Source organism: Terrapene carolina, unplaced genomic scaffold (genome assembly GCF_002925995.2).
Source record: "Terrapene carolina triunguis isolate 2854851 unplaced genomic scaffold, T_m_triunguis-2.0 Scaffold21, whole genome shotgun sequence".
NCBI lineage: Eukaryota > Metazoa > Chordata > Testudines > Emydidae > Terrapene > Terrapene triunguis.
This window is the reverse complement of record NW_020664372.1, coordinates 34,523,331-34,546,574: the sequence shown is the minus strand read 5'-3', so window position 1 is coordinate 34,546,574 and position 23,244 is coordinate 34,523,331. Positions and strand designations below refer to the sequence as shown.

The 23,244-nt window shown below is 41.7% G+C and overlaps 2 protein-coding genes across 3 annotated transcripts in view; both read left to right on the top strand.

Annotated features, from left to right (window-relative positions):
- DCUN1D2 (defective in cullin neddylation 1 domain containing 2) overlaps positions 1 to 13,335 on the top strand; it is a 64,989-nt gene extending 51,654 nt beyond the window's left edge. The window contains exons 6-8 of one of the 2 annotated variants that reach the window (XM_024219556.3): positions 1,534 to 1,630; positions 2,543 to 2,670; positions 13,166 to 13,335. In XM_024219556.3, coding sequence (XP_024075324.1) covers positions 1,534 to 1,630; positions 2,543 to 2,622 — 177 coding nt within the window. In that variant the 3' untranslated portion in view covers positions 2,623 to 2,670; positions 13,166 to 13,335. Of the gene's footprint in view, positions 1 to 1,533; positions 1,631 to 2,542; positions 9,511 to 13,165 lie in introns of those variants that run through there. The other variant, XM_024219555.3, reaches the window with a different exon arrangement.
- A 6,461-nt stretch (positions 13,336 to 19,796) lies between these two features.
- The window catches only part of ADPRHL1 (ADP-ribosylhydrolase like 1), a 34,043-nt gene continuing 30,595 nt past the window's right edge, over positions 19,797 to 23,244 (top strand). The window contains exon 1 of the mRNA XM_029913234.1: positions 19,797 to 20,089. Within this exon, the coding sequence (XP_029769094.1) occupies positions 19,876 to 20,089 (214 nt within the window). The 5' untranslated portion in view covers positions 19,797 to 19,875. The remainder of the gene's footprint in view (positions 20,090 to 23,244) is intronic.

Below are 23,244 nucleotides of genomic sequence, written 5' to 3'. Positions count from 1 at the left end.
CTCTCCTCTCCCCTGAAGGTGTAGCAGGGCCAGGCCAATTGGGTCCACAGGCTCTCATTAACCCTCTTTGCCAGTGTGGGGCCTTATCTGCCCATCACATAGATATTTTATTGAATTATTTTCCGTTTCCCCAGAAGTAATGTAGCAGGAGGATGTTCTCTGTAACGATGCAAGTAATTATTTTAAGTCATATCAAATACAAGTTTTGATCAAATCTGTTAGTTTATAAACCAAAAGAGTTAGTGTCCTTGTAAATCAACTGTATGCTTTAATCAGAGGTCCCAAAAGTGTGGGGCCTGCCCACCTAGGGGGGCACGGCAGGTCTTTCAGGGGGGAAGGGCACATGACAGATCCAGGCCAGCCCCCCTGGGGCAGGAAGGAAGCGCCACCCAGCCCCTCCCCACCGACAGCTCTGTTCCAGTCCCACCCCCAGCTGTGGTCCCATCCCCAGCCTTGGTGCAGCTCTGCACCTGGCTGGGGGCCCGACTGTGGTCTGGCAGCCGAGGCTGGGGGCAGGAGTAGAGCCGGGAGCAGAACTGCAGCTCGGTCCCTGGCCCCACTCTTGGTTCCCTTACCCCGTCTGCGTCCCCCTCCCAGCCATGCCCGGCTCCGGGGGAGGGGGCATTAATAAGGGTAAAGGGGGGCACAGCCCTCCAAAATTTGGGGGCTGCTGGCTTAAATCTTGAGGTGCTTTGACCTGTGAGTCCCAGTGCAAAACCCAAAGAATACCCTTGTTTTTTAAACATATTTGTTATAGATATTTCTCTGCTACTGCTACTACTCCACTAAAAGCTGTGTGAGGCAGTGGAAAGGGGTAGCATTTTTTTAAATGCTCATGATCTAATAGGGACATATGGAAACACCAGAGGTTTGTTTTGGTTCCTTTATAAGACCTCCCTATGTTTTTGGTGGTATATCCAGCCTGCTGCCCACCTGTGACTGGGTTTTTCCCCTTTGCCATTGACTGTTTTCACCCACAATCTCTGGCCTCTCTCCAGCAACCTTATGCCTGTCTCAGCCTGTACCCTCTGTACCCACCTACACACCAGTTTTTTGATTCCTCATGTCATCTGGTGACACCATTTTCCCCCTGCTGGCCAGAAGTGGAGCTGATCTTGCAGCTTTCCAAACTGTGGAGGAAGTTAGGAAATACAGTCTGATCCCCTGCTGAAGCAACCGGGACTGCAAATGGGGAGTAGGGATCTGGACTTTGGCTGGGTGCTTGTCTGAGTGCTTGACCCTAACAGTCACTGTTCTTAAAATAATAATAATAATTAGTAAATTGATGGGAGTAGATCAGGAGAAATAAATCAATAGTATTAAATGTGCTCTGTACAGTTACCTTTTTTAGAAATATTTTTATTTTGTAGTTTTCTTAGAAAGCTTTCAATGTTAGTAAAGAGGATTCTACAGGATTGTGTTAGTATATAACACTGTAAGATTTCTTTTTAGTAAAATATGAATTTAAAGCAACTGCAGCATTTGAAAACAACCTGTATCTTAAACAATATAATTTGTTTCCGTATTACATAGGAACACCATAAAAGATCAATCCCAAAAGATACTTGGAATCTTCTGTTAGACTTTGGAAATATGATTGCAGATGATATGTCAAACTATGATGAAGAAGGTAATTAATATGAATTTTAATATTTTTAAAAATTGGATTTAGCAAAATTGAAATAATGCTGTGAATAAACTCCAAAACACAACTTATACCCAATGTTTTAAAATGTATACTTTTGGGAGCAGAGCTACAAATATACTAGATCATATTTGTTGCCGAGAATGTTGCCTGTAAGTAGACGGAACAGGATTTTGCTTTAACATGCAGATGAAAGTAAGCAGTCCTTAACTGCACTGGTACAGTACGTGCTAGCTAACATGTTATGTTACAGGAGCCACAATAATACTGCGTATTCTCGTACAAAAATCCTTATTAGCTTTAAATTAAGGCTATTAAACTTAGAAAACTATCTACACAAAATAGCTTTTTAATAGTATATAGAAGTCTGGAAGTGAAAATTAAGTTTATGAAAATATTTGTTCATAATCGATGTAAATATCTAATAATAAAAACTAAACCTTATCTCTTCTAGTAAAAAATATTAAGGACAAATATCTGCATTTTTGTGTTCTCACTAACATATATTATACTGTGGCCCCAAATCTACAAACACGTACACATGTTGAGTATCTTCATGTATGTGAATAGTTCCCATTATATGAATGTTTCTAATAGGAGTACCATAATCTTGCTTTCACCTCAAGTTTATTATAAACATCTCATAATATGAATTATGATACAACATGCAAATAGTTTTCGCTCAGAGTATAGCTCAGAGAGAACATGCTTTAATGTTTTCTTTTATTAGTTAGGCATGTTTTCTTTGTGAAAGATTGCCCATGCCATCACCTTGTTATATCCAGTCCAATGACTAAGATATAGATCATGCTGTGAAGTTGGTATCCCTTGTGTTTAAAAACTAAATAGATTTATTTTAAGTTTTATGACTTTTTACATTGTTTGACTTCTCTTTAGGAGCATGGCCTGTTCTCATAGATGATTTTGTGGAATATGCACGACCAGTAGTCACAGGAGTAAAGCGTAAAACCTCCTAACCACAGACACTTCCAAATGGACTAAGTTTGCAGTCTGAACTCTATCAGGTAATGAAGACCTTTTCGTCAATAACTGTGCACACCGTCACTGGTTTCAATGGTCGTGGCAAGATGCCACTGACAAAACTTGAAATTGCTCCTTTCCGCCTAAAGAAAATGATGGCTGACTCATGGACACAGCAAGAAGAAACTCAAGATAGCCCAGGCTGTTCATAGGATATTGGCTTCAATTATTGTGCTGGTTGTATCATATAGGATGTAGATTTTGCATGATTTTATACTTTGGGGAAGTTTAACTAGAGGCCATTTTAAAGTTTTGACAGCACGGCATGCCATTCAGTTCATGATCCAAGATGAACACCAGCAGTTACATAATTAAAACTGTATTATATTGTACTTATATTAAAAGCAGTATTTGTGGTATATAAATTAAATCCCTAAATAAAACTTATGTAGTATGTTGTATTTTTATACAAGTTAGCTCTGTGTAAGTATCTGCCCTAATATAAACTTGTAACAAAAAACTTACTGACACTTTTTTTCTTGGTGCCAGGATTCTAGATTTATATTTTTAAGCTCTCAAAAATGTACAGACCATGTCTGTTTTTTTCCCCTTGTAAGATTAACTTCTTCATCACAGTGTTCACCTGATGTGTGTGTGGTTATGTTAGCTATCAATAGCATTGCTGCACAAGGACTGCTCTACATTGTTTTGACTCCAAGACTGGTTTGAATATGATTATTTACAGTGTTGATTAGTCATTTTTACTTTTTTTAAATAGACCCTTAAACAACCAAAGACACACTTTTATAATTAATTGATAGATAAACATAATTCAATTTTTCTTCAACTTTACATTTTCCATTTACTTCTTTGTAAATAATGAATTTGTGAGATTTGAGGATTTTAGTAGCCTTCAATTTACCGTAAAATAGCTAGGTTCCATTTAAACGCAGTATTCTGTGCATGCAGTTCCTGATATGATCTCAACCCCAAAAAGGAAGGGGGAAAATAAAGAAACATTGTCTATACTGTGGTTATATCTCTTAACTCCCCTTCTTGAAAACCTTTGGCAGGGGGTTGATTTTTTTTCTCTGCGTTATGAAGCTTCTTGTTGTTCTAAATATTTTATAAAACAGGTAATAGTTCTTCTTTGAATAGTGTCCCTATGGATGCTCTACTTCAGGTGCGAATGCGCCTTAAACCCTTGATTGGAGATTTTCTCTTAGCTGTGTTCGTTTGGCCCACACAAGTATCCTATACATCTTTAACCTCACACCAAGGCTATATAGGGTTGTGCAGGCGAACGACCCTCAGTTGGTTTTCAGTTCCACCTGGGCCTGAGATAGACCCCTACTGTGTCTGCCTGAAGCGTGCCTCAGCTAACTTCTTGTTTATAGTTTAGTGTTAGCATTAAATAGTTGTTAGTAGATAAGTAGCTTGAGGATTAACTTTATGCCTCTCCCTCCCTCTGGGAAGCCTTTCTCTCCTGGCATGGTGTACCTAGCTCTACAGGATTCAAACATCTCCCAGTCAGCTGCAGCCACTCTAAGTCCACCGCTTGGGAGAGTCGCATGTCTCCCAGAAGTGTGACTTCTGCCTGGCCCTTAAATCCAAGGCAAGGAAGAACCAGTTGAGGCTGCTGCTGATGGAGCGCTCCCTTCGACCTGCTTTAGAGAGTAATGTCAGGATATCCCTGCTTTGGAAATCTATCTCCGGACAGATCCAGTGCCCCTTGGACCTCAGCACAGATCTCCCCTAGAAAGGCTCCCATCATAAGGAGACTGCTCTCAAAAGATCTTGGTCCCCCAGTAAGTCCATGGTATCAGAAGCCTCAACCTCTCGACTCCATACCTCAGAGGTGAAAGACTCCTTCAGTACCAGTGAGTCCAAAGAGTCCCAGAGTTCTAAGGAGAAACACAGCTCTGACAGAGCCCTGGTACTGACTACAGGGGACAAGGAGGACAAGGATAAGCGCTTCTCCAGCCCATTACCATTGAGCATGGCTTTATCGTTGGCACCTCCCCAGTTGGGACCCTCAGTATCACACAACCGAAGTGTGAGACACCACCAGTCCCTACTTTGGTCTGCTTTGATTGCCAAGCACACTGCCATGGCGGTACCGATCACTTGATACCACAGGAATTCAGATACTCAAAGGACTTATCAATGGCGGCTGGACCAGAATCTCCACTGCTCATGGGTACTAAATGCTTCTTGGTATCAAGATCCCAGTCTCTGGACTACCATCGCTCTCTGGTACTGCTGGATTCTCCACCCTTTTCCACTTGTGCTCCCCCATTGGCGGATACTCAAGGAGGAGGAAGACTTTCTTCAGTCTCATCCAGGGTTCTATTGCACATCCGTATAGAAATCAGTTCTTTGACTCCCATAGGGAAGATCCTCATGCTTGACACCAAGGGTTGTGGGACCAATCCTGGATGGCACTTTCTCTCCCATTTGGTTCCCCCCTATGGCCATACTGGGATCCCTGGGATGAGTACTGATAGCAACTTGCCAGATAACCATCTCTGACACATTGGAAGGTTAGAGATGTTCAATCCTCTACTCCCCAACCAGGTCCCCAACACAAAGAAACTTTTGAAGAACAGGAAGCTAGGGCAGATGAAGAAGCCACCCCTCACGCCTATCTCTTTATCATCTTCAGATGTGACAGTCATACCTCCACCACCGTCCATGGTTGATGATTTCCTGCCATTTCAGGACCTTATAAAGTGAGTAGCCAGTACTCTTCAAATACCACTCAAAGAGGTCAAGGATTTTCAACATAAATTGCTTGACATTTTGCAATCTGCAACACTCACTAGAGTTGCACTACCCATTAATGAGGTATTCCTGGACCCAGCAAAGACAATTTGGCAAACATCTGCTAACATTCCACCAAATTGCAAACGGGTGGTTATCAGGATTTTGAATTTTTATTCTCCCATCCTCCACCTAATTCTCTGGTGGTGGATGTGGTGAATGAGTTGGGTAAGCAACACTACTCAGTCTACCCCATATGACAAGGGCAAAAGCTTTTAGACCTCTTTGGATGGAAGTCCTATTCTTCCTCAACTCTGGAGTTTCAGATCGCAAACTATCAGGCGGTCATGGACAAATAATTTCACAAACCGTAATAAATTTACAGTCTTTTTACTGATTTTCCACAGGAAGAGAGGGAACAATTTCATGCCATCATTGCAGAGGGTCAGTTATTAGCTAGAACTCCTCAAGCATTCTTGGATGCCACATACACCAATGCCAGCTCCATCTCTGTGGTGGTAGTTATGCGCAGGGCATCATGGCTCCAACTCTGAGTTTCTGAGAGAGGTTCAGAACACTGTTGAATGCCTCCCCTTTGATGGTTGAAAGCTGTTTGCAGAAACCACAGACGAGTCTCTTCACACATTGAAAGACTCTATGGCCGTTTTAAGATCTCTGGATGAATATATATAGATATATATCCTGATGAAAGAAGATTTAGTAGGTCACAAACAGCCCAGAGATCTTGCCCATCTCAGTTGGATTTCACAGATCCACAAAACCCCCCAGGAAGAGATATGAGTTCCAGAGAAAAAAGGCGGCTACTCCTTCTTCCAAAAGTTCCAAGTCATCATTGAAACAACAATTTTGACAAGTCGGCCAAGGGTTTGAATCCTCCCACACTTCTGATTCAGCAGCTTGCAACACTTTGCCCATCTCCCCCCCTTTTGAAGACTGCTTTTCCCTTTCTAGCATGCTTGGAGGTGGATCACTACAGACAAATGGGTCATAAGGGTCATAACACCAGGCTACACTGTCCATTTTTTATCCATCCCTCCCTCTCACAAGCCCTTACTGAGGCAAGAAATAGATTGTCTCCTTCAGTTAGGAGCAATAGAGCCAGTCCCAGCTCCTCATAGGAGTAGGGGATTCTATTTGAGATATTTCCTTGTGCCAAAGAAGGATGGAGGGTGGAGACCAATTTTTGGATCTAAGACTACTAAACAAATTTGTAAAGTCTCCTAAGTTCAGGATGGTGACTCTGGCAGCGATAATCCCTGTATCAGAGGCAGGCAATAGGTGTCTTTGGTCCAGGGCTGAAAATCAACTTCCATATAGTGATACACCCATTTAACAGAAAACATCTACGTTTTACTATAGGCCAGGAACATTTTCAATACAGAATATTTCCCTCTGGCCTTTCCTTGATCCGAAGGGTGTTCTCAAAGGTCCTCATGGTAGTGGCTGTTTATCTTCGTCAAGAAGCAATTTTAGTCCTCCCATACCTCAACGACTGGCTGCTCAAGAGGCAGGCTTACAAAGTAGTACTGTCATTTGCTCGGACGTCATTGTCTCTTTTCCAGGAATTAGGTCTTCAGCTCAACGTAAGAAAATCCACTCTGATCCCTGTACAGAGAATACAGTTCATACAGTGTATTTGAATTCAATGGCCGCCATGGCATACCTTCCCATGGAAAGATTCTTAACTTTTATTACATCTAATCAGGACCATTGAAGGGAGACTTTAATCCTCAGAAAGAAACTTTCTACAGTTTCTGGGTTATATAGCAGCTTGTGCCTTCATGACCAATCATGCAAGACTACGACACTGCTGCTTCCAGGGCTGGCTCAGAACAATCTATTCACCATCCAGAGACAGTTTGGACAAGCAGGTCACGGTCCCTCTTCATGTAAAGAACTCCCTAGACTGCTGAAAAGATCAGCTCAACGTCGATGTAGGCACTCCTATTGTTCACCCAACTCCAACAATAATTGTGACAACAGATCCAAATTTCAGCCGTTTACCTCCCTGGAGTTCAGAACACCACAGCCGATACCCTCAGCAAGGGCGGCAACAAATTCCTCAGAACCGCTCTGCATCTGATCTTGTTGCAAAAACAATAAGTTTGGATGGCGTAAGCCCCAAAGGGACAGACGGCCCCATGGGCAATCCTCCTCCGATACCCCAGTAGAGATTTCAAAGGGTCTCTTACCTCTTGACTAGAGCCTTGGGGTTCAAAGGGGAACGGTCTGTAGTAGTTGTCGCTGTCTCAGCCGGGCGTTGCCATCCGAGTCACGGCACCAAAATTGTGGAAGAAAACAACGTCCTCACTCTGAGTTTGAAGCAACAAGCCAGAGGCAGTTTTATTACGAGCAATTGCAATTGCACGGGAGAGTACACACAGGCAGGGATTCCCCTCCCTAGGCAGGTCTCCTTTAGATAAACAATTAGGGCAAGCATTTATACCTTTTGTTACAAACCATAATGATCAACAACCGCATCTTGTTTATACATATTCCTTCTGATATCTTACTTTTCTCAGCAGTTCCTGCAACAGTCTGTATTCCATTCTTATCTAACACAAGGTCGAAAAAAGTATCTCTTACAGTTTTTTGTTCCACTCGCTTTCCACTTACCCAGGCCCTGCCTGAAATCTCACGCTATTAGAGCTAGTGTTAGCCTGACTCTTACTTTATTCCTAGAAGTCAAGATATCTGCATTCAAATTCCCTTTTTCCTTTTCTCTACTTCCACAACCGTATATTCTAGAATTGGGAACTACCAGGTGTGGACCTCTTTGCTGCCACCAGGAACAAGAAGTATTTTAGTCTGTTTTTCTCAAGAGGGGGTCTAAGCTACCAGTCTCTGTAAGACAGCTTTCTCCTATTTTGCACGAAGGGTCTATTCTATGCATTTCCTTCAACACTGCAAATACAGAGACTAATGAACAGGATCAGACATGACCAGGTCCACGTTATCCTTATAGTACCAACCAGGCCGAGACAAACTTAGTATCCTTACCTGCTTCAGCTGTGCATCCACACAGCAACCAAACTTCTTATCATTCCTCATCTCCTCTCCCCAGACAAGGGTCATTTACTTCATCCCAACCTAAGGATCCTCCAAACATGGTTCCGTAATCGTTCGTGTGATTAGAATCTACCTGTTTTGTGGAACTACAATAAATGTTACTGAATAGTAGAAAGGAGTCAACCCAAACTATTAACCTGCCGAAGTGGAATAGAGTCAACCACTGGTGTCAGTGCCACTGACTCGTGTCTGAATCCTTGTTGCCTTCAGCTATTCTGGACTACCTGTTGGACTTAAAGAAATCAAACTTATCAGTTAGCTCCATTTAAGGTTCATTTGGCTGCAATATCAGCTTTTCATCCTCCAGTAGAAGGATTTTCTGTATTTGCTCACCCTGTGTCTTTAGATTTATTAAGGTTTTGGGGAAATTCTTTCCCAAGTTAGGGACCCCACTCCAACTGGGAACTTCAACTTTGTACTTAGATGTCTTTCAAGCCCTCCATTCAAACCAAGAACAACCTGCTCTTTGCTTCACTTATTCATGGAGGACTGCCTGTTTAGTAGCTATCATATTGGCCCGAATGGTCAGAGAAATTGAGGCCTTGATGGCAGACCCTCCCTCACACTTCATGGAGTTATTCAAGGACAAGGTCTCTTTACACCCACACCCTAAATTCTTACCTAAGGTACTATCAGATTTTCATCTTAACCAGTCCAGTTATCTTCTGGCTTTTTCTAAAACCACATAAGTCACAACAGAAGACTTCTTTTCATACCTTAGCGATTAGGAGGCCAATGCTCTTCTATCTAGATAGGACCAATCAATTTCAGAAGTCACCTAGACAGTTTGTTTCCATTGCGGACAAATCCAAGGGGTCCATGACTTCTGCCAAGAGATTGTCGAGGTGGATCTCTGGGTGTATTATCGCTTGTTATGGTGCAGCTGGTGCTCAAACCCTCCCTCCCCATAGGTGACAGCACATTCTACCAGATCACAACGTCCAGGGCATTACTCAAAAACATTCCAGTATCTTCAGTACATACATTTAATACATACAACGCTAAGCCTTGTTCCATGCCTCCAGTTCAGATGCAGCAAGTTGTATAGTAACTTGGTAATGCAGTCCTGTCTTCAGTTCTGGACTCAATTATGAAGCTCCCTGCTCCAGGTGACTCCCAAGTAGTATCTCCACAGGAAGTGCAGTACCCATAGGGACACTACTCGAAGAAGAAGAGGTTACTCATCCTGTGCAGTAACTGTGGTTCTTTGAGATGTGTGTTGCTGTGTGTGCTCCATTACCTGCCCTCCTTCCCCTCTGCTTTGGACTGTTCTCTGTGGAACATTTGGATGGAGAAGGAACTGAGGGAGGTTCACTCACACAGCCCTACATAGCCTCAGTGCGAGGTGCAAGGATACACGAGACACATTCATAGGCCAAACAGAAACCCTGCTAATGGAAAATGTCTGATCCAGGGCTCAAGAGGAGCATGAGCACCTGAAATGGAGCACCCATCGGGATGCATGTCTCAAAGAACCATAGTTACTCCACAGGGTGACTAACCTCTTCTTATGGTGTAAGTGCATGCAATACCATTGACTTCAGTGGAGTTGTATCTGTTTATACCAAGTCTCAGTTTGGTCAATCATCTCTGTTTTCCCATGATCTCTACCTTTCCGCAGGTGACTGCTGTGGGTTAGCACAAGGGATTAATCTTATCTTTCTCTAGTGTCTTCCCTATCCATAAGCACAAAAAGTGCATATGAGAGAGAGGTTTCATTGGAAAGTATTCAACATATTATGTTAACATACAGGGCTCTTGTAAACACTACCTCATCCTGCTGAGTATGTCGTCATCAATGTAAAAGTTTTTGTTAAAGCAAAGAGCTGTTAATTACTTACAACTATGATTGATCTTTCCTTTAGTCAGAGCTGAATTGGCACAAGACTTTTAAAGGCATTAGCTAATCTTCTGATCTAAGTAATTTATTGATTGATTAATATTTAGATCATATTATATATCAATAATGTAAACATTTCATAGCCTGTTGTACCATTTTGCTCCATCAGTCATGAAGATCAGCAAGACTCATCATATTAAAAAAAAAAAAAACCTCAACATTTTGACTTTTTAATAAGTACTTGACTTCTAATATGTGAAGACAACCTCCAATAATAAAGCATCTCTCCATAAATATCATGTTGACAAGGGAAATATTACCTCCATTCTTTCTTCCACTTGTATGAATTTAATTGTGTATGCTGTTAAAAAGTGGGGATGGGAATCCGTATTTGTCTGAATTCTGAAATTTTCTGTAATGAGTTCCATAGCAGACATGTTCTAAATAAACCATTGGCAATTTTTTTTATTATTCTTAATCTAGTTTTACCCGTATTGAGCATTTGTAAACACATCTTGCTTGACCGTTTATCCACTAGATGTCAGTATCTCAGTCCTTAGAAAACTTTCTCCTATCTGTATGGGCAATTACTATATAATATTTATAGTAACTAAGAAGTAACACTATTTTACTTTAACTAACCTCTGAAGCCTCTGCTTAGAAATACATTTGTATGCATAATTTAAATTATTCTACAGAAATCAAATGCAGCTAAAGCAAGAAAAACAAAAAGGATTGCACTGTTTTTACAAAACCAAATAGGTGAATAGTCTGTAGCCATTAGATATGAAATGTTTAACATTTCCGATATCCTCAACTATAATTATCCAACCAAATGCAAGAGCATAGTCCTTTATCAGACAACTGTGACCTGAAATATAGTTATGTACATTGCAAACTAAGCATGAATTGCTTAATCTATAGTTCTATTATAGGCAACTGGGTGTAGCTTCCATTACAGCAGAGCTTGTGAAACATTTGGTCATGCTGAACACTTGCTAGAATCAATCTAATTGACACCCCTTCACCTTTTTTTAAATTCATGTACTGTATAAAATTCATTTTTACTAAGGGAAAACATTTTTAAAATATTGAGGTTATCATTCAGCTGAGTCTTGCATCCAGGTTGGGCTTGTCTGCTTTTACCCTTCTGACTCTGAGAGGAAGGAGGTGCTCAGTGCTCCAGAGGATCTTCAGTTTTCCTGGACACACGCACCTTTATCCACTCACTTTTAAGCCTTACTTCTATTAGGGCTCTTTCTGGAAAACAGATTCCATGTAAGGAAGACTGGACAAGAGTCCCACAGTGCAGTTTGTGAAATTAGCTGGCCAGTAGGGTGCAATTCATTATTGCTTAGGTGGAGTACCCCACTTCCGTGTTGCTACTGGTCTTCTGCACTTCTGAGGTTGTGTCTGGAATTTAACCTAGATCCTCTTACGTAATAGCACAGAACAATACCTCTTAGCTGTTAAGCCAGACACACATTAAATATAAATATCTTGCTTTCACATAATTACTTTACTGATTGCTTTTGTCCTTTGTTCAAACTTATTCAAAGGGGACTGGCTATGACTTGGCATTTAGGTAAACCCAGTATATTGATAACATCTAGGCTGACCTGTTTATAATAGAAAAATTATACAGAAATCTGTCATCAGTTTGTTCACTGTGTACAGTATTAGTGCCTAGACACACTGTATATTTTTTTTAAAGTTGGTGCCAATTTGTTTGGTTTGACTTGTTAGAATATCTTAAATGAATCATGGAGTTTGTACTTGATAGTTCTAAATCAATGTGATTTATCATGTGTCATGTTAAGGAGAACAAGCCTGCAGGCATTCACTCATGCGATGCACCTCATGAGAGTCTTGCTGCTAAGTAAGCTGTACATCTGTAAATTTTGTGGTAATGGAAAAAGAATAAATAGACTTTCAATATAATGCATCAAAAACACTAACAAATTGTTTGGCGTATGGTTTTCGTCTCTTTTCTGGTTTGGAAATCTTGTGTTTTTACAGTTCAGATTAGTTGTTAGATCCTTGCATTCTTATTCAGTCATTCAGCAGATTACAAAGATATAACAAAAATGATTTTTTTTAGTATTTAAGCTTAAAAGAAAATTCTGTCCATTTTGCTTAGCTGGGCAGTCTCAGATTTCAAAAAGTTTTAGAAATCCTTCTTGCAATGTTTAACTGCCGTGATGGAATCATTAAGGTACAATGTAGTTGACCAAACATCTGTCTCAGTTCCAGGCTGTGAACTCCAAAATAAACTTCCTAGCATCAACTCGTTCTGCCTCAATTCTCTACCTGCTCACAGATCTTGATTTCCAATGCCATTCTTTCCAGCACACCACCTATACTCCTTAGGGAGCAGTTCTAGGTCCCTATCTCTTTGTATTGATCTCACATACATCTAGCCTTAAATCATGAGGACATGTTATACTACAATTTTTAGTAATTGCTATGAGAGTGCACTAATGGGGGGTGGCAGACACCTTGCTTTTTTAAAGAAGTCATGTAACTTACGACAATGGGAATATGGAGCTTGATGCTTTTAATAAGTGAACCAGGTTGTTGTTTTTTTTTTTTGTCACTGAAGCAGTCTTGGAGCAAGGTAAAAAAGTTAATCCAGTGCCAGTAGCATCAAGGTTAGGGTGAACACTCTATTAAAGCTGGTGCTAAGGCAGCACTCGAATAGTAGGGAGATGGGTCTGGTATAGAAACCTGACTAGAATAATGCAGTAGTATGTGCTGCCCCTTTGCCACAGGAGCCATTCTTGGTCATAATGAAATGAGGAGGGTGTGAGGAGAAAACCAAGATGCTCATTTTTTTTTTTAAATAGGAAGACTATTTAAGGAGTGAGAACAGTGGATGTCTCAGGAACAGTAGAAGAGCCTCCTAAGAGGAGGGGAATAAGACACTGATGTGTGGACCCCTTCCCCCAGCTGCTACTTGTACCTTCTCTGTAAATATGTAAGAATGATTCCGTACTCCATCCATGCTTCCACTTGTTTCACCTCTAGCACCATGGTGGGAAAAGACTCTCCCTTAAAAGTGACCTGCACAAAGCTTTTAAAATCAGATAAGTATATACTGGGTGTGGGAGGGAGTCACTCAACACAGAGTCTTCTCACCAGCCCCCTCTTACGGTTCACTGCCCCCATCTTATGTTGTTCCCCCTTTGCAGTTTGCTGCCTCCCCTTCATCTCACATTGTTCCCTGCCTCCCTTCCCCCCCACTCTTGCACGGTTCCCCCTTGTGGTTTGCCCTTCTCCTCTCCCCCCACCCCCCACATGGTTTTCCCTTTTGCAGTTTGCTGCTCCTTCCCTGACTTGTATGATTCTTCCCCCCCACACCCCCGCAGTACTCTATCCCCCTGTTTTGTAGGCCCTCCTTCCCTTGCTTTTCATTCCTTCCCCCCATTTGGGTGCTCCCCCTTGTCATTCCCTCTCCCCTGTGATTTGTTGCCTGCTTCGGAGTCCTGTTGCTGCTGCCTCTGGCCCACCCCCCACTTGCTGTTTGCCTGCTTCGCCCAACCCTACTTGTCCTGTGCAACCACATGTACCCATATGTGTGTTCTCCCCCACACTTTGATTCTCACTCAGTGCATTCCCCCCATTTATATACACTATACACCCCCAAACTCCCAGTGCAGCTGGAGAAGCCAATTTTCCTTGCCATGCACACTGCTGCATTCCCCTCTCCCCTTCATTTGCATGATTAATCCCTCCATTTTGTGTTTGTGTCCTCCCACCCCCATGTGGCTTAGTGGGGAGGAGTGGTTAGCGGCCTTCCCCCTCATCTCTTTCCTTTATTATTTACATCCTCTTCCCCCCTGCTCCCTTCCCCCAGCTGTTCCTATCACTTGCCCTCAATGGCAGATGCTCCAGAGGCTTCATCTCTGGGGGGAAGACTGAGGGAGGGGGATTCCCAGCCACTGTCATTGCCCACCTCAACTTTCTCCCCATTCACTCCTACCGCTACCCCAATCACCTCTGCTGGCACCATCATCGCCCCCAGCAGGGTGGCAGCAGAAGGCACAGGCAGGGACTTCACTGCCAAAATCACTAAACATCATAAGAAGTGTTCCTTCTCAGGAGGAAGCTGCGTTGAAAGGAACATGTCTGAACATGCAGGATCTTCAGGTTGGTAAACTTTTTTTATTTCATACGTCTTTCTTAAGGACTGCCTGTCTTTCTTCTGGACTATTCTTGAATTCTCATGTTTGAGCAAAAAATATAGTTGTTACTCTATGGTACTATCATTTTAGATGCAGTTGTGATAAAAAATAAATAGCTGAAATAGGCAGATCTTCCTTTTACAATTTCACCTTTCAAGTAGTACTGAATGTCAGTGAATGCAATGAGTAATACTAAAGGAGCAGTATGGTAATAATAATTAAATAACTGCACTGACTTATTTTGTTTAGGAGAATCCATCCTCAACATACAGGATTCTGAAGACTATCCACCTTCAAGATCACCATCATTTTCTATAGTTTCAGAGTAATATGCCAATGATAGTGTTTCGGTCACATCATGTATGTCACATAGCCACAATATATCACCTGTAGCAAAAAGAAAAAAAAAATCTCCATCATCCAGAAACAACCATAGTTAAGTATGAGAGGGGTAGCCGTGTTAGTCTGAATCTGTAAAAAGCAACAGAGGGTCCTGTGGCACCTTTAAGACTAACAGAAGTATTGGAGCATAAGCTTTTGTGGGTGAATGCCCACTTCATCAGATGCAAGATGAAGTGGGCATTCACCCACGAAACTTATGCTCTAACCATAGTTAAGTTTGTGATGAGAACCACAGAATTACAAAAGAGGTAATTGATGAAAAAATTGCCCAGTTTGTTTTTGCAACAAACTCTCCCTTCCGTATGATTGAGAACCCACACTTCATTAACATGGTTCAGTCATTAAGACCAGGATACAGTCCACCCAACAGAGCAGATATCGCAAACAAATTGCTGGATAAAGTGTATGAAAGAGAAATTGAGCAGTGTGCAAAAGGTGCAAAGGGTAAAATTGTTAACCTGAGTCTTGATGGGTGGAGCAATGTCCACAATGATCCTGTTGTATGTGCTTGTGTGACAACAGAAGAAGGAAACAATTGATACATCAGGAAATGCACAAACAGCAGAATACTTACAAGAAGTAGCATTAAAAGCTATAACAATCAGAAAAAAATGCAAATGTCTAGTAATGCAGCTTGGTCACAGACAATGCTGCAAATGTATCCAAGATGGGAAGAAATTATTTAGAAGAGAGTCCCAAGCTAATAACATACGGTTGCAGTGCTCATTTGAAGCACTCCTTGCCAAAGACTTCAGTGTTCCAGAAATAAAGGCTAATGTTGTTGAAATTGCAAAATACTTCTATAACAACCACTTTGCAGCAGCTGCTCTGAAAAAAGTGGGAGGAACCAAGCTCACTCTCCCACAAGACGTGCGATGGAACTCAGTAGTGGACTGTTTTGAGCATTGTATCAAGAACTGGCTTAATCCAATGACAGTTTGTGAACAAAATTGTGAAAAAAATAGATGGCACAGTCACAGCCAAGGTTCTCAACATTGGGCTTAAGAGAAATGTTGAACATAGGCTGAGTACAGCCTATTTCTGTAGCCTTGAACAAAATGCAGGGAAATAACTGTTATTGCTGACGCTGTTGAAATTTGGAAGGAACTGAGTGAGATCTTAAAAAGAGAAATATGAAATGACAGAGTTAAATTACAAGCGTTAAAAAAACGAATGGGACAAGCACTATCTCCAGCTCATTTTCTTGCAAATATTCTCAATACTCGGTACCAGGGTCAAACCTTAACTGCTGAAGAGGAGGAGTTGACTATGACATGGACATCCAGCAATCATCCCTCCATAATGCCAACTATAATAAACTTCAGAACTAAGGGTAAACCATTCAAGAAATATATGTTTGCCGATGATGTTTTAAAGAAAGTCACACCAGTGAACTGGTGAAAGTCACTTAAGCACTTGGATTCAGAGATTGTTGACGTGATAATCTCACTTTTAACAGCAGTAGTTTCTTCTGCCGGTGTCGAAATAATATTTTCTTCCTTTGGACTAATTCATTCCAACTTGAGAAATTGTTTGGAACCTGAAAAAGCAGGAAAGCTTGTTTTTCTTTTCCAGATTATGAACAAACGGGAAAATGAAGGTGAAGACGACTGAGTTAGCTGCAGAAGCCAATATTTTAAGTTTCTCATGTTGACCTGGCTGACATAGTCGATTTAAGTTGTTTTTTTGTTTTTAAATATTTCATTTAACTATTTTAGTTAAAAACAATTTTAACAAAAACAAACCTGATTTTAAAAAACTTGAATGTTTAACTAAATTAGAAAATTCGTATGCTTGTTTTGTTAAAATATTATATGTTTGCTGTTGAAGAAAAATATCCAGAACACATAATGTTGTTGTTTTAGTTAAATAAAACAATTTAAATGTCTGTCTAGTGATGTTCTCCTAATACAGCATGGCAAGAAAATTCTCCAAATATTAATGATTCACCTGTTGAATTGGAGATAGTTCACTTCCCAATGACTTCATAAATATCTGCTTCAATTACCTTTGGTAAATGAAATAACCAACCATTCATTCATTTTCTGATATAGCTGTAAAACTAATCTGAAATGTTTTCAAAATAAATCACTTTAAAAATGTATAGTGTGTACCTTCTAAAAATGAAACCTACATCTATCTCTGAGTTGTGAGGATCACGTATTAAGGTTATAATAACCAAAAAAACCTTTTTTTGTGTAAAAATCCCTGATTAAATTGAGTCTTCCTGATTAGTGATTTAAATCAAATCCATCCTGGGAGGCTTGGTGCTTCCTCTCCCTGGCTCTGAGGCACCTCCAGAAGGACTGTCGCCTGGCCTGGGAAGGAGCGGTGCAAGGCACTCCCTATGTCCTAGGAGAGCACCGGCCCCGCCAGTACCAGTGACTCTGCCCACCTGGTCCCTGATCCTCCCCAGCTAACAACCCCGCTCGGATTCTGGGGGCGGTGCCACCGCCAGCCTTAAGGGTGGGGTCCATGGCGGGGGACTTGAGGCAATGTTAGGGAGCATGGGAGTGGGTCCATCCAAGGTGGAGACTGTGCCTCACCCAGTTGTCCCATCCGTGCTTCCTCTAATCCCCATCCTATCAGCCCTGCCCACTAAGCCTACCCCCGCTGGCCCTCCCTCAGACAACACCGATGAGGACTGGGTACTTGTAATTGGGTGGGGGGGTGGGGCGGTAAGCACAACAGATGTAAGCTGTGGACCCAGCACCTCATTTGTGACCTGAAAGAGGGGGAAAAGGCCTCCCATACAGCATCGGGGGGGCACTGCTGGGCCACCTTCTGCACCCCACTAAAAAGGTCCAGCGGGTGGAGCTGACCAGGGATGCTCTGGCAGTGGAGGGGGGACGACTCTGCTCTTGTTGCGCCTCTCCTGGAGGAGGCCTGGGAGGGTGGCCCTCTACTCAGTGCTGAGGCGGCGCTTACCTTGGTGGCTGATGGGGAGGATGCCTCCTTGGCGGTGTGGGGGAGGGCCTTGAGGCCATCTTCAAGGAGATTTGAGGCCATGGGTCTGCCCTCTCTAGCCCCAGGGGAAGACAACTTTCTGCCAGCAGGTGGGCTAGGTGCTAAGCCCCTTGCAGTACCCCCTCCTCCTCCTGCCCTCCCCCATCTTACGGCACAGGAGGGTGCCCCCTGCCCTTTCCACCTGCCTGACTGTAGATGGCACCAAGCTCAAGGCTGCCAAACCCATTGTGGCAAAAGCTGGTGCTGAACAGCCAGGTTTTGAGCCTCCTGGCTGCCCCCTCCTGAGGCTGGGTGGTCACTTCCATAGCAGCTTGAGGGGGCCCCAACCCAGCAAGCCTAACACCTAATACAGAGGCCACAAGTGCTGAATCTATCGTGGCACCTCAGCCCACTGTCATTGTCCCTTTAACCCCTGTAACTGGTATGGTGCTGCCAACCCCCCAGTGGCATGGCTGTCAGGGTCCCCAATCCTGCTCCCATTCCTGACCCTCCCCCATTGCTGCCACTTCTGAGGTTGTCATCCTCCCTGGAGGGTTGACCCTCAATAGATGGTATTTGTGTTCCCTCCACCCACTCCACTAGGAGCTGCTGTGCTCCCTCTGCTGCTCAGTCTTGTCAGGGAACAAGATGGGCCCTGTTATCTGCGTGGTGCTGTGCTGGGGATCAGCCACTAGTAAGGGAGGGGTGACTGTGCCAGAAGGCCACAGGGACATTGACAGAGGCCAGCTGGATGACAAGCAGGCATCCATGGGCTTCATTGAGTCTGTGGACCTCCTGACTCCTGTCATGCTGTGGGCTGGGACTCGGTGCTGTGTTTTTTCATCGCAGTGTAGACAGAGTGGATAGGGATAGTTGTGCTCGGGTGCACAGTATTGGGTACAAAGGCTGGAGTCTCCCTCCCCAAATCATGCCACAGAAGGGCTGGTCATATATGTAGGCACAGAGTGAACCAAACACTGAGTACAAGAGTGTTTATCAAAATATAAGATTATCCATCAAGTTGGTCATTTTCTGGATAAACAATTTTCCTAGGCCCCCATGATCATCACTTAATATTCATTCCAAAACATATGATGCTAATCTCCTGTCACAGCTAAAATGCAGCCTGAGGACATGCTGGTATGAAAAGTACATTCCTTCCTAGAGAGGAGAATACTAGTAGGTGTGGTATAAGTTATTATTTTACTTGATTTTATCCAAGGACACGATGAATTAGTTAATCATTCCTACTGTAAAGGGGAAGAGCAAAAAAGTGTGTGTGTGGTGGTGGTTTTTTTTTTTTAATGGATCAGCCAGCTTAATTTGGAGCCAGTGTTTTCTGGGTTACCTGTCTAAATTCAATAACAAACCCATCTGTGCCTCCAGATAATAAAACATTGCCATTGGATATAGTAAGAAATGTGAAAGCTACTGAATTTTACTGGGCTCTTTCTACATAATTTGCCAACCTTGAATCTATTGCATTTGCAGAGGGGCTCTGTACATCCTTTTGTAACAGCAGACTGTGCTTCTGTTTCTTAATCAGTTCCACAAAGAGAAACTAATTTTACAATATTACAGAACCAAAGAAAAACATGTTCATTTACAAGCCATTAAAAAAATTAACACCCCTACCAGAGATTTATTTATCTGGGTGTAGAGTTACTTAAACTGGATAGTCAAAGTATTTCTGGGCTTGCTTTATGCTGCATTGCAGGAATGATTTTGATCTTTGCTTTTCACTTCTTGTATGTTGTACACACATGTTTTTACAATTAACTAACTCCCTGTAAAATATACTTGGATTAAGAAATATTTTCTCTTCATTGGATTTGGGACAAGAGGTGGCACCTGCAAAGCCAGAAAAGGCTTGCCTTGCCTTATACAGAGAGATCTGTGCAGTGACACAATGGCTAATATAAAGTGTCAGTTGAGCTCAGCTGAAGGCAAAGGAACAAAGAAAGATCAAGACTCAGTAGCTGCTTTAGACAAAAGGAAAGTGAGAAGAGTCAAAGTCCCTTGTGATGGAGAAATTTAAGGCTGCTGTCTTGCTGGCAGGGGTAGGGGATGCTCTTGGTTATCGAAATTTCACCCGAGAAAACAGTGCTTTAGGTGCAAAGATCCAAGAGGAACTAAAGGAAATTGGAGGACTTGAGAACCTGGTGCTGTCTGGAGACAAATGGCCAGTGAGCGACAATACCCTCATGCACATGGCTACAGCAGAGGCTGTCATCACAGGTAAGTAACGTCTGACTAGCGAACCTAGATTGGGAAGGAACAAAGCTGTGGAGCTGCTAGCTTTCTTAAAATAGGCACTAAAGGATATGGGAGCAGTGAGCTTGGGAGCGACTATTCAGAGTCTAAAGACACAGCTTTACTGAATAACAAATATAAGCCCGCAACTTGTCTCCCAGGTGAAAGTAATATTCTGACAGCCACAAAAAGTAACAAGGTTTGATTTCTTAGGTTTAGACTGTCTCCCCATACTTTTTTCTAAGGTTTAAAGCTAATAAAAATTAAATACTAATACAGTGGGGCACTTGGTACCTATCAAAGTGAAAAGTTGGTTAAATAAATATTTTCTGTGCCCTAAGCTTCAGGGAACAGTGCTGCCCTCTGGGAATAAACCTATTTAAAAGAATGAAGCTCTTGTGCAGAAAAAAAAATGCATATAGACTAATCATTAATCGAGTTTCTGAGCATTGTACTATATAGTACATCATGATGTCACTGGGCCACCTTAAACCCATTAAGAAGTAACCTGGTTAGAAAAATGTGTATCTTTGATCTACAGAGAGCCATTTTAAATTACTATATTTTCACCTAAAATATATTACAACAGTCACTGCTATTTATATGCATCCTTCTCTAAAATCACACAAGTCTGAACAAATACATCTGCATTTTCTTAAGGTATTAATTTTTTTCTATAGGAAGCAATGGTTTTTATGTCCACTCTCTGCCCAATGAGTCAAAGCTTTTAAGATTAGCAAGCCCTTGTCATCAAAAACACGTCAGTAAGCAGATAGTAACAGTGTTTAGCGAGATCTTTTTAGTCAAAATGAAGCAAATATTTATATCTCTCTTAAAATTAGTCTGTTTCCCTTAACATTAAGTATAATATATAACTAAATATTAGCATGTATAGATACATGTATGTATCATTTAAGTTAATGAAATTTCACTTGTGCTCATATTTCATGTTTTATCTGCCTGCTGCTGAACTGTTCTAAATTTAGTGTCCAGAGATCAGTTGAAGAGAATGTTGGATACTTCATGTTTGGCTACTGGCTAACCAATGGTTTGAGGGATAGCTAATACACTAAAGATAAGGACAAGATGTCAGTCTAACATATTTCTGAATATGGTCAATGATTAAATGCACATCACGTTTCCTACTTCTGAAGCTCTATAAAAGTATAAATGATATCTGCTAGGCCTGACAAGTCCTGCTTGTAATCGTGTTCGTTATGCTGTAGTGTAATAGTAAATTTTATTATTGAAATACAACAGAAGCAAAGCTATTCCTAAAAAACAACAAATCACCACGAACACACTGTAACTTCCCCAAAATAATTCCTAGACCAGATCTTTTAGAAAAACATCCAATCTTGATTTAAAATTTGGCAGCGATGGAAAATCCACCTCAACGTTGGGTAAATTGTTCTAATGGTTAATCACCCTCACTGTTAAAAATGCCTGCCTTATTTCCAGTCTGAATTTGTCTAGCTTCAACTTCCAGCACTGGATGGTGTCATATCTTCCTCTGCTAGATTGAAGAGGCCATTATCAAATATTTGTTCCCCATGTAGGTACTTTTAGACTGTAATTAAGTCGCTCCTTAACCATCTCTTTGTTAAGATACTTAGATTGAGCTCCTTGAGTCTATCACTATAAAACATACTTTCTAATCCTTTAACCATTCTCATGGCTCTTCCACAAACCCTCTCCAATTTAATCAACATTCTTCTTGAATTGTGAACACTAGAACTAGAAGCAATATTCCAGCATTTGTTGCACCAGTGCCAAATACAGAGGTAAAATTAACCTTTCTACTCCTACCCAAGATTCCCCTATTTATGCTTCCAAGGATTGTATTAGCCTTTTTGGCCACAACGTCGCACTTGGAGCTCATGTTCAGCGGATAATCCACCATGACTCCCAAATCTTTTTCAGTCACTGCTTCCCATGCAAGTATGGCCTACATTTTTTGTTCCTAGATGGCCAATTAGAATGGTCAAGGCACAAAATGAGATGAAACTAGCTAGGGACATAAAGGGTAAAAAAAAAAATTTACGAATACATTAGCAAGAGGAAGACCAAGGAAAGGGTAGGCCTATTTCTCACAGGAAAATACAACAATAGAAAATGCAGCAATGACTGAGATGTTAAATGCCTTTTTTGTTTCAGTTTTCATCAAAAAGGTTAACAATGATTGGATTACTAACACAGCAAACATCAGTGTAAATCGGGTAGGATCTGAGACTAAAGAACAACTTAAGAACTAGACAAATTAGATATCTTCAGATTGGCAGAGCCTGATGAAATACATCCTAGAATACTTAAGAAACTGGCTGAAGAGATCTCTGAACCATTAGCGATTATCTTTGAGAACCTGTGGAGGACAGGAGAGGTACCCAAGAACTGGACAGGGCAAATATAGTACCTATCTATAAAAAGGGGAATAAGGACAACACAAGGAATTATTGACCAGTCAGCTTAACTTCAGTACCTCGAAAGATAATGGAGTAAATAATCAATCAATCAATTTGTAAGCACCTAGAAGATCGTAAGGTGAAAAGTAAAAGTCAACATGGATTTGTCAAGAACAAATCATGTCAACCCAACCTAATATCCTTCTTTGATGGCTGGGGGGACTTGTGGCTAGGGGGAAGTAATAAATGTAATATATCTCAACTTCAGTAAGGCTTTTGATACTGTCTCACATGGTCTTCTCATAAGCAAACTAGGGAAACACAGCCTAGATGAACCTACTATAAGGTGGGTGCACAACTGGTTGGAAAACCTACTCAGAGAATAGTTATCAATGGTTCTCAAGGTGGAAGAGAAGTGAGGTCCCACAGGGAGCTGTCCTGGGTCTGGTTCTGTTCAATATCTTTGTAAATTATTTGGATAATGGCATAGAGAGTACACTTATAAAGGCTGCAGATGATACCAAGCTGGGAGGGGTTGCAAGCACGTTGGAGGAAGGGATTAGAATTCAAAATGATCTTGACAAACTGGAGGAATGGTGTGAAATAACCAGGATAAAATTCAATTAGGACAAATGCAAAGTTCTACACTTAAGAAGGAGTAATTAATTGCACAAGCAGGGCCAGCTCTGGCTTTTTTGCCGCCCCAGGCAAAAAAGCCTCCGGCCGCACCCCCCCTGC